The sequence below is a fragment of the Perissodus microlepis genome, chromosome 20 (assembly GCF_051167445.1).
Source record: "Perissodus microlepis isolate ML-2025 ecotype Zambia chromosome 20, ASM5116744v1, whole genome shotgun sequence".
In the NCBI taxonomy this organism is placed as follows: Eukaryota; Metazoa; Chordata; class Actinopteri; order Cichliformes; family Cichlidae; genus Perissodus; species Perissodus microlepis.
Genome location: NC_140480.1, coordinates 8,438,875 through 8,451,188, shown reverse-complemented (window position 1 = coordinate 8,451,188; position 12,314 = coordinate 8,438,875). Strand labels below are relative to the sequence as shown.

Sequence of the window (12,314 nt, the reverse complement as noted above, 5' to 3'; positions counted from 1 at the left end):
AAAGACCCCAACAGACCAGCAGATTCAAACCCAGGACTTTCTTGTTATAATGCAGCGCTAACAGTGCTGTTCTGTAGAAGTATAGGATGTGATTAGGTTGCCATTCCACTCTTTAAAAACAGACAAGCAAAATGGGTCACAGTTGTCACATAGCAGACTGATTTTGCTTTGTAAGGAAAAGCAGCAGGCTTGAAATGAGATTCATGAGATTGGTAGTATGTCGTGCTTTTTAGCCGAAGATGCCTGATTGCTAGGTCAGACTACCTCAGCACACAAGAAGAAATAAATAAATGAACATAGCAGCTTACACCCTCCCACGTCTGTGAAAAAAAAATACAGGAAAGAGCATCAGGTGTAACACTCCAAAGTCTTCTGCATAGACTGCTACCACAGCAGCTACTTTTAGAAGGCAGAAGTAGGTGATGAAAAGTTATCCAGGAAAGAAAAAGTGATGAAAATGCTCATGATGCTTGAGGGAGTGAAAGAGGAGTCAGTTTGACTATGTGGAGGATATAGTAAGACAGCCTCAGGCCTTGACAGCATGGTAGAGGAAGCAGTGAGGCACTGCTATCCCTGTAGCATCCTGCACCAGCCCGCAAGCTAATGCTAACACCTTGACTTATTAACTTGGAGCATACACTCAGACTTGGCACACTCACACAGATGCCTTCACACCGAGACTCAACCACACACACACACACACACACACACACACACACACACACACACACACACACACACACACACACACACACAGCGTTTCCACAAACTTCATATGCGTGCACTTATTTACTGTACACACATGCGCTTTCATTATCATTACATTTCATCAGCACAATGAGCATTAAAAATTGACACTGTTATAGAATGAATGCTGCTTAGAGACAAATCAAAGTTTAATAACGGCAGAGGGAGAAAGAAGTAGATGCGCACTCTGAATAATTCCCTTTCATGTGTGTGTTTGTGTGTTTTGCCCTGGTGCTGAAGTTAGCTTAATGGGTCTCGTGTAACTGACAGCGCATCTGACCTGCAAAAGGCCTCCTAGAAGAAACACACACACACACACTGAAACAAGGTTCTGCATGACGAAGCAAGGAGATATCTGCCTTCTCGTCTCCTCACTGTCTGTGTGTGCGTGTGTTTGTGAGAAAGCATACAGCAAGTATGACTATGTGCGTGTTGCTGCTAGCTGCTTCAGACTAATTGGCCGCTGTGAAAAATGAGATCTAATATGAAAAATTGCATCCATGTTGATTTATGTCCATTTGAGTTCTTGGACTGTTTAGAAGCCCACACGATCATATGCAGAAAACACAATTGGAGAACGAGAACTCTTGTAACTGCTTTTACTGCAGTAGAGAGTAATTCATCAGTGTTTTTGCCTTTTGTCAAGGTGTTAGAGGTGTTAGTTAAACAAGTGCCAAATAAATATTTCTTTAAATGGAGTTTGACGGGGGAAGGGCATTGTTGGTTTGGGTGTGGTGTGCAGCTGCAGTGTATTAAACTCCGTGCCTCTGGGAAAAGTGGTGGAGATGTATGAGCTTCGAGTTGCAGTTTCCTGTGCTCTAACCTATAGTAGATGCCAGATCCTCAGGGTGCTGAATCAGGGTAAAGTTGCACTCTGTGACAAATGACTCCTCAACTGGAAGTGTCATTTATTGATCAGATGTGATATCAAAATAAAAAACATACAGGTAGACCACTGTTATATGACTATATGAATGGTGCACTGCAAGTACTGTGTAGTGTGTACTTCTTTAATCAAAAATATCTCTGAAATGATTGCAGCTTGGAGGTATAAAGTGTGTAATAACATCATGACACTGAGTAATGTCTGCAGGGGATACAATGTCACAAGTAAAAGCACTTTAAAATAGCTTTACTACATTAACTCTGACTCCAAATCTCCAAATCAGCAGCAACATCTGCAGCAAAGTATTTGCTTCAGCAGCAGAGCCAGAACATTTTTATGAAGTTGATCGGGCTGAGACCATTACTTGCATGGTGCATAAAGATAACATAGGAAGTGATCCTTCAGGTCTTAGGCCTACAGCAAATCACTATAGGCACTTTGATAACTTATAACTAGTGCTGTCAGCGTTAATCTTGTTAAAATGACGTTAACGCCATAACCGAAAAATCTCTGTTAGCGAGTTAGCGCGGATCGCCCTGTGCGTGGGGCTGCGCAGCGTCAACACGTTAATGCATCAAAAGAAAGAGCAGGAAGTTAGATTTGTAACACTTTCAGATGATGTGAAAACACTGATGGCTGGAATATTTCGTCATTAGTGTTAATTAGTCGATGAAGCTCTCAAGAAAGTCAAGTCAAATAGTTGATGTCACTGTTAAAATGTGTTTTTGTGGGAACAATAGCATGGTGAAAGGGTTCTGCAGAAAGCTCTGATAGAAAAGGAGAAATTAATGACTTTAACAACTTTTCATTGATTTTTGTGGGGTAGCTAGAGGGTTGGCCATACGTCAGTGTGTGGTGTTCATGGCCTCCTCTTGATGCTTTCTTTTACCCAGCAAATATTTCTACATTGAAAAACTATCGGGTGGAGATCTTCTCTAGATGTCTAATCATGGTTAAAAAATACATACTCAAATGAAAGTTTGAGTAAGATGGTGGAGGTCGCGGTGATGCCAGTTGGAGGTCAGACATACAGAAGGAGGTTTATTCCTTCTGTATGTCTGAATTAGAGTAGAGAGAGTCTGTTTTGTTTTTAATCAGTAAAGAGACAAAGAGTAGAATACAACAAAATTAAAAAGTTTCTTGAAAAGAGACAAACTCATTAGCAGTGAATCAAACTCTCACACACAGCTTCATGCTTTTGGGTCCACAACTGAAATGACTGAACTAATTGACTTGTCGTTTGATTGATCCCGAGTTTATGATGGTAACATCATGACCAGAGTAAGGATAACTGTAAGAGTCTGATTCATTCAGTTCACCATGCAGCGAATGAAACAGAACTTAAATGTATAAAACGGCAGCTTAACTGTGTTGTAATACTCATCTGTGTATTACAAAAAAAAACCCAAAAAGATATTCCTTGTTATGAACTGATCTATATCTCTCACGTTCAAAGACACAGTATCACGTGATCTCTATGGAAACGTCGCTGACATCTGCCTGGCTCCGGTTCAGTTTTTGCCATTGTTCCACGACCAGTTTGTATCAGAGAGACGACACTGGGGTTTCAGTCGTGTTTGCTTGTCAACCTCTTGATGCTATGCAGCAGGGCACAGTGGGTTGCCTTTGCACAGAAAATTCCTGCTAAAACATGTAACTAAAACAGCGATGCACAAACCAAACTAAAAGTTCAGTGCATATTTGAACGAGTGCTTTCTTTCTTTCATCGTGAGCCGCCGTTGTCACATAGTTACTGAACTCGGCGCTCAGTGTGAGCATTTTGTTTGGGAAATTTCGACACGCACAATCTTTCCAGTGTCAGAGAAGACAGTTGGATACACAGAGGATGAATGGACGGTTCAGTGAACAGATGACTCATTGGTCTTTCCTGATTGTAGTCATGTGGAGAAGTCAAGCTGATGTTGTGTTACAGGAAAGTCAGACGCGAAGCTGTGAGTCACGCTGAATGTGTGTAGCGCTCGAGAAGCACAACTTTTCAAACAAACTCCTGCACCCTGACTGCGAAAGATGAAAAACGCATGCACGCCACTCTTTGTTCTTCAGGCTCGAGCCTCTCTCTCGCTCTCGTGTTGTGTCGAGAAGGCCAGTGTCATTATACGTGTCTGAAAACAGCCAAGGCCGTTGTCGTCTCCCTTTTTTCTGTTGCCATGGTGAAACTGTAAAGATGTATAGTGCTGATAGAAGAGTGTACGCGTGTGTGTACCTATGTGTGAATGTGTGTGTGTGTTCAAGAGAAAGCAACAGATGTAGAGAACAATAAAAATAAAGGTGGAGAAGACAGAAAATAGGCACAATGTTTTTGTGCATTTGTTGTTAGAAGAAATTGTGAGATGAATAATTGGAAACTGAACAATGGCTCCAATTAGCTTCACTGTGTGAAGTTTGGAGATGAAGCTGGGTTAGTGTCTGTTTTTTTTAAAATTATATAGCATGTTTGGGTTTGATTATGTACAGAGAGCAGAAAAAGTTAGAAGGCCATGCAATTACTGAAAAAGGATTCATTTGAATGCTGGTGTAAGTGAATACTGAGTACTAGCAGAAGCCAAGGCCACAGGCTTGAAAGCAAAGCGCCTTCTGTATTTTCTTTAGACGGACAAGTGAAAGCAGACCTTGCACATGTTTGTCTGCTTCGCTGAGAGGAATGCAGACCTCAACAAGCTGCACGCACGCATCAGCCAGTCACACTTCGATCTGCAGAGACGTCCTTCTGTTCTGTGCCAGTAAATTAAAAAGAGGGCCTGAAAGCCAAGCTGGCTTAAGACACGAGGTGAAAGCAGAGATTTGTTGATCGGTCTGGAGCTCTGGATAAAATATGATGAAAACAAGTTGTCTGTGTTTGTGTTGTACAAGCAATCAATCATGACTGATTGGTGAGGACAAATTGTTTGACTCTCTAATGCTGTCAGGTAAGAATTTAGATTTTCTAAAACCTTGGTTTATGACAACCTCGGCTTCACGTTGTGTTTATTAGTAATTAACATGCCTAATGTAGCAAAGACCTTTAATTCCCACGGCAGCCATAAACAAATGCACGATAGGTCCACAAACAATAAAGGCATGAGTCTGTGCTACCTCATTAGATAGAAATCCAGGCATTTACATGTTATTTCTGTCTATTTGATAACCACAACCTTGCTAAACAAAAATATATGTTAAGTAAATGAAACCTCAAATAATAAAATATTGGCAGATTTTTCTGTGGCTCCACAGTTGAAGACGAGAATCCCCTGAGAAGGAAAAACCCAGCTGTATCAGTTGGATTCATTATTAATTATTACAGGCAAATCTTAGTTTTATTTTTATTATTCATTTGAGTCTGTGGAATGTTTTATTTTAAATTCATTGCTTTTATTTCTGGCTTCACGTGAGTGTAGATTTTTTTGTCATTGAGTTGTCCTGTAATATTTAAGTCCCCCTATTAAAAAAAAGGCTCCCTAATGACTAAATAGCACAATTATGCTCTTTTTAATTTAAAAGGAGGTCTAGGTGAGAGGCCTTCACTATTTGTGCTCAATACACTGCAAAATATGCATAAAGCGCTCAGCTTTAGTCATTAGATTAAAGAGGGGTTTTTATGTGCTGGCCTGTATTACCATATAAGAGGCGGGTGTGTTTGTGTGGAGTGTCTCAGGATTGCATTGAAGTGTATGATGGCTTCGTTCCTCATGCTGCACACAAGTATACCTTGGGAGTGTGCGCGTGTGTTGTTGAAGTGGCTTGTTCAGCTGTGTTGAAGTGTACTGTCTTTGCTTTTTATGTAGCACATTTCTGTGCTGTTATGAAAAAGAGACATTTACACTTTCTTTTCCAGTGACATTATATTGCTTCTAGTTTTTCTGCACGTGACTTGTTGTCCATAAGTGGCACAGATGTTCCTGTACGCTATCTCAGCTGCTTGGTTGTGCCTCAGTGCGCACGCAAGGTCCACATACAGTAAATATCCTGCTACTAAGTAGTACAGTCTGCAGGTCCTATCTGCTTTGGTAGACTCCTGCCTCTATGCGTCTGGTGCTTGGGGCCTGTTCTTGTGCTGCCGTGATCAGAGCCTCTGTGCTGTCCTTTTAGCAGTTCTTTTCTGGCCACTGGTAAGATTTCTTGATGTCAGCCACTTCCTCTATTTGTCAGTGGTTCATCCCATTCAGGGTCTTGGTCGTGTAGATTGCTCCTCTTTCTGTTCCTCACCGTCTGTCTTCAGCTGCCTGAGGCGTTCTTGGAGCAGCTCTTCTTGGGCGCCTGATATATTCACAGATGCTCCATGTTTCATTCTGGATTGTGCCTCTGACACTCACTAATCCTCGCCCTCACCATTTGCAGTGCTCATAGAGCCTCAGGGTGCTGGACTTCCGGTTGTGAGGAGTTTTTGTTTCTTCACATCAGTGGCATCTCTCTCCTCCTGTGGCCAGCTTGGTACTACAGTGGGGTATGTGCTGAGCAGTAGGGAGGATGTATTGATGGCTTGGATCTTATTCCTACCATTCAGCTGGCTTTTTAAAACCGTCTTATCTTCTGGAAGTATTTGTGGCTGACCTTTGTGCATCTTTATCATGGTTCCCCTTGGATTGTGGGATACTCAGGTACTTGTAGCTGTCCCATATATCTGCTATTCCTCCTTCTGGTGGCTCCACCCCTTCAGTCCAGGTAATCTTCTCTCTCTTTTTTACCATTTGGCCAGAATTACCAAAATATACCCACTTATCCAGGCTAAATGGCATCCTGATGTCCTCGCTATCGATCCTGATGAGGAGGATTGGTGAGTGTGAGGTGACTGATGCTCACTCCAGTCCTGAATTTATATCTGTATCCAGTCTTAGTGATGAGCAGGCTTACAGGACTGACGCCTGTGCAGAACAGCAGTGTGAACAGTGATATATTTTGCATTTGATGGTGACACGTGTGGTTATTACCAGGTACTTCTTGGTGAGTTTGGATGTTGGCTTTCTGCTCATCCATAGTTCTCACATGTGTGGCATATACCCTCTCATTGGGTCGGCATATGTGATACATAATAGCATCTCTGCATCAGTTCTATATTATCAGCCGTTGTCCATGGATGCTTTGTTCCAGTAGCCTACTTCCCATCAACATGTCTTGGTTCCTCCACACCTGACGTGCATATATATTGCCGTATAGCAAGTGGAATGTTTTCTTGATGCTACTCTTGTACTTGTTTTGAACTCGGAAAAAAAAAACAAAAAAAGGAAGAAGCGCTGTGTTAGTGTTTCAGCGGCTGACAGTGTAGCAATGCACCGTTGCGGCATGTTTTCCAGTGGCTCGCCCAGCCGAAGTGCGTCAGGAGAATGACATTTGTGATAATCGCTCTTTGATGTTTGAGATGTTTACTTGCGAGTTGACAGGTTATTATGTGTGGTACACAGATGGAAGACGCAGCGCTATACTGCATATTAAGATCTCAGCGTTTGCTGTGTTCTGCTTTTATTTCATCAAATTACTTGGAAGGGAAGTTCTTTACACACTAAGGTTGTCTTTATTTTTCTGTAGATGATTGTTTCCAAAATAAATCAGCTTTTTAACATTAATAAAACTTGGACATACTCAGTGTTAATATTTAGGTAGCAGTAGGATGAATGGATATTTTCTTAGACCCACTTAAATATGCATAACAAGTCTCCTGATAATTTTTCTTATAAGTTATTATAGTAAATAAAATTGAGCGTTAATCAGCCTATTTATTGACTTCCTCCCTGTGTCCATAGAGTTTAAAGGATGTGCCACTTGCTCAGGTGGAAGACACATGTCCAGTGAATTTAATCAAAAATATTATTTAATATAACCTGCAAAACAAAACAAAAAACATTTAAGAACCAAGTTTTCTTACTGTGCTGAAGGTTTTTGACATCTCTCTTTGTGTCTCTCAGGTTATTATGGGAAAAGCTGCACTGACGCCTGTCATCTGAATCCATGTGAGAATGAGGCTCACTGCCACAGGAAGCCCAGCTCTTCCCATGGATACATTTGTGACTGTGGAGACAACCACTACGGGCAATACTGCCAGCACAGGTACACAGGCAAACGCCCACGCAACTGATGTAACTTTTGAACTTCGGGTTACCTGCGAGGTGCCAACACAGACTACAACTCTTTGTAGTCTCTAGCCCACTTAAGCTCTGTTCAGTTATGTGCGTGTCTTGGTAGCTTTAGTTCAGCCTTGTTGCCCCACATCTCCAGCGTTCCATGTAATCCACTGTGGGATGAGCGGAGTCTCAAGTCAAAACACACACACTCAGAGGTTATCTGTGGTTATGTTAAACTGTGTGAAGTAAGCGTAACCCTGACCTGACCCCACGCCACTTTCCTGCCTGTGAAATCCACACAGCTTAAGATTTATCTCATGAGCTGCTCATTGTGTGAGCTTTTGTCCCAGATGAACATCTTTGATCTGGTGTGTTTTTCACAAAGACACATATTTTCACCTGCAAATGAAATATCGTAAAGTTTTTCCATATATTTGATTGGCAGACAGTGAGAGTTGTATGAAAATTAAATCAGCACTAAGACTGGATTTATAATAATTTTACATAGATTATGCAACAAGTCATATGCGTGCACACACATATATGGCTCATTAACCATAGGTGGTCACGAGAGTGTTATGTGAAGGCTGTGTGCAGGCAGGAGTAGTAGTAGGAGGACCCAATGTGCAGACACTCGGAGACGGAACGTGAACTCAACAGGGTAACAAAACTGAGAATACAAAATTACCTTACGCAGATAGAACACACAGGAAGATAAGGGTAGATCGCAACACAGACACAGAGAAACACAGGGCTTAAATACACAGAGGGAGCAATCAGGGAATGGGTAACAGGAGGGAAACACAGCTGGGGCAAATCAGGCCTAACGAGACAAAGGAAGCAAAACCAGATACATTAACATCAGACATGGACCTTCAAAATAAAACAGGAAACATAACACAGAGACGGGAACTTGACAAGGGGATACAGCTGACAGGGGAGACAGAACAACTAGAGAACACAAAGACATAAACCATAAGACAGAACTCTAAGAAACCAAAGACTAGAAATGATAAATAATATAATAAATTCAAAAACCCTGGGTCAACGACCCAGGCATCCTAACAGAGAGTACCTCTTTTTCCTTTTTTTTAAGTTGCCACCATGCACTGAAGGATGATAACATCAGAAATGGATCGACATTTTATATTATGGCTTCTTTTATTTGCAGATTTGCTGATTTATATCATTTTAAGGTTCAGGTTTTTATGCCTCATCAGAGTACCTTTAAAGTACTATTTATTTTAGCGAGTGAAATGACATAGTGGGCTTGTTATATTTTATAGAGGACTACTTCTGTCTGTCATCGTCACTTTAGGTGATGATTGACAGCTATTTGCATGAAGGTTTCTGCAAAAGTAAATCTTGCTGCTCTAGGTCTGTTAGTAATGGTTCCCTGCAAAACAATGCATCGATAATGTTAAAAGCATACATGTATTTCCCGGGTCATGAATGAGCCTAGCTTACCAATATCCATATCACAATAATGAGCCAGTTCCTATAGAACAAAAGTTCAGACTAACATCTAAAAATTAAAAGTTTTAGCTGTTTTAAAGAAAACGTGAAAAATAATCTTAAATGACTTGCCAGTTTGAACACATTTCTCATTTAGGAAAGACCCCTACAAGGCATATATTCATCAAAGCACAGCTGGAGCAGCTTCCGCTTAAGGCCCTGTCTTTGTTTCTGTGCACCCTGAGTTATGATCAGACAAAGTATTTTGCATTTAAGCTGCCAAAAATACACAACAGGGAGAGTCAACCCTGATATTCAGTTACAAATCACTCACATCTGAATTTTGCTCTCCGAGACTTTCCACAAGGTGCAATTAAGAGATGTGCACAACAGTCTGCATTAACTGCAAGAAGCACTCATCTCCTCAGTGAACTATTAGACGCAAGACATTAGAGTCTAGGAGGAAAGCACATTAGCTGAGATGTGAGCAAATGAGAAGTGTAGTGAACATAAAAAAAAGTTATTTTTATGGAGTTGAAATTCAGTGGCAGTTTAGTAGTTTGAGAAAACAGGTTTTAAAACGAATCGGTGAGCTTAATAAATGTTTTAAATGGGTGAAGGAGGCTTTCCTGTTTAATATGCGACTGTTCAAAGTGTGGCTGTGCCAGCAATAAGAAACATTTAAAGTTTGTGGCTATGTAGGAAGTCTAATGCACCTTGTAAACCTTATTGTTAAAAGTTAATCGATATATTGTGTATAATCATATCTTGTTTCTGTGTCTCAGCAAAAGTGCAAGTTCTTTGTTTGTACATCTACCTCCACATGTCAGTATTAATATTTCCTCCCAGTTCGATCCATACCTTTGCTTCCTTCATTTCATACTTGTTTCTTTCATCTCTTTGTTCCCACCAATTATTTGGAAATCAGAGGGAATGTTGAATCCTTTGAAGAGTGATTAAAAGTTTTTGACAGGCTGTGTTGCTCAGTTGGTGTTTTTCTCTTTTATCTGATCTATCTTGTGTTAATGACTCTGTGTCTCTGTGTGCATGTAGGATTGATCATCAGTGTCCCAGGGGTTGGTGGGGATCTCCAACCTGTGGACCGTGCCACTGTGACACCAATAAAGGCTTCGATCCTGACTGTAATAAGACCAGCGGACAGTGTCAGTGCAAGGTAACCAGGAGAAACACACAAAGTACATACAACGATGTTGTGAAAGGTAGTAGAAATACTTTTTTTTCCCTCTGGGTGTGTCGGTTTCCTCTGGATATTCCTCCCATAGTCCCTAAGCTGGATAAGGTGTTAAGAAATTAGATGAATGGATGGGTAGTTGTTGTATTACTTAAATCCTGGAGCTGCTCAAAAAGTCATTACAACACATTTTGCTATGGAACCAAATATTTAAAATTGTCATGTTTAAAATTTATGCTGTTTAGATTAAAAATACCTAATTAGCAAATTGATCATCTGCAGACCACCCAGTAAACGCCTCTCAGGTTGATAGGCTATCCAGATGTATATATAACAGCAACCACGATATGTTGATCATCCATAGATATTGAAATTTCCGATCCGTAAATACACGCGTATTGATATACTCCTCTGTAGCTGCTATATTGAATCCTGTTTTATATTGGCTTTAATCCTGAAGATAATCTTTAATCTGTGTGATTTCCCCTAAATCCACACCTCGTGACTACATGAAGCACACATGATCGCAGATCGGGGTCCAAGGGTTAAATTGGGAGGTTTTACTGAACAATCTCTATATTGAATTCCAGCTGGCAAGTAGTGTGTAGGTGGTGTAAACAATGAGTGTGTCGGAAATGTGGTGCCTTTTCTCTATAGCCGATCACCATGTTGATTTGACCCCGGACAAAGTAGTTAACAACAATTTAGATTCAATTTGAAGTTACTTTATTCTTCTCATTGTTGTGCTAACACAACAATGCTTTCATTTAGCCTACGTGCCAATCATGTCAAGGCAAGTATTGCAGTGGATATCTTAAAGTAAGGTTTAAAATGAGATTTTAACAGTTACTTTGGGAAGTCCTTCAGAATTACATTACATACACTGGTGATGCTGCACCATCATCCTCTAACCTGGTATTATTCTTGTCCTTACTGCAGAGTTAGGTCCCATTCACATAGGCCTAAACACTGGCTGGCAACCTGCCTGGCAACCACCAGTTGCTAGGGAAAAATGTATAATTCCCAACCAGATGCAAGTGGTTGTTGCAGGTAGCTGGCAGATGCATTGAAAACAACTACTAAAATTGCAGTGACACAGGCCTGGAGACTGGTGAGTGACCCAATCATAGTCTATTGGGAAGATGTCTGCAACTTGTCTGCAACTACTTGCTAAGCTGTGAAGAGTGCTACGCAAACAGAAAGTGGGGAATGTTGTGTCTTTTGAAATGTGTTGGTTTCAGAGGTAAAGAGCCAGCTTTTGTTTTAAAGGTGAACATTCTTACTTCCAAGTTCCACTACCGCTTGATGGTACACAGACAATTCAGTGTCTTCCAGACTTGGAAGACAACAGACAACTTTGGCAATCTGCTAGCGATCAAAGCAATCACAAGAAAGTTTTGGTGCTGTAACAACACTTGCCACAAATTGTTTCTAGAGACCAGGCGGGTCGTCATCTCTAGTGGTGTGTGAGGCAAAGGCATCAATATCCTCTGTATTCTCAAGCTGTGCAAACTAAATCATCAACTGTAATGCATTGATTGATGCTCTTCAACTCTCTCTTATACATGGCTCCCCATCTGATTCGCTGTATAAATCTCACAGTCATGCACGCTGATGTAATTGTAACACGCTGATAGTTTGTACGGTTGAGACTCATGTGTCAGTCCATGTGTATATTCAGGAGTTCCACTTCCGTCCGCGAAACTCGGACACCTGCCTGCCGTGCGACTGCTACCCAGTGGGGTCCTTCTCGCGGGCATGCGACCCAGAGTCAGGACAGTGTCAGTGCAGGCCTGGCGTAATTGGTCGCCAGTGCAACTCATGCGACAACCCTTTTGCTGAGGTCACAAACTCAGGCTGTGAAGGTGAGAAAAAGAAGCAGGTCAACTGAGTTTGTAATTTGTGTTTGTTTATTTTTAGCTTATTTTCTTTAAAAAAAAGAAAGAAAGAAAAAGAAGCAAGCACCAGCGGGGGCTCTGAA

General features: G+C 41.1%; 1 protein-coding gene across 2 annotated transcripts in view; it reads left to right on the top strand.

The window, feature by feature from the left end:
* celsr3 (cadherin, EGF LAG seven-pass G-type receptor 3) overlaps positions 1-12,314 on the top strand; it is a 115,550-nt gene that overhangs the window by 68,193 nt on the left and 35,043 nt on the right. For both annotated transcript variants that reach the window (XM_084917802.1, XM_084917800.1), the window contains 3 exons: positions 7,531-7,672; positions 10,195-10,315; positions 12,015-12,198. In XM_084917802.1, the coding sequence (XP_084773928.1) occupies positions 7,531-7,672; positions 10,195-10,315; positions 12,015-12,198 (447 nt within the window). The remainder of the gene's footprint in view (positions 1-7,530; positions 7,673-10,194; positions 10,316-12,014; positions 12,199-12,314) is intronic.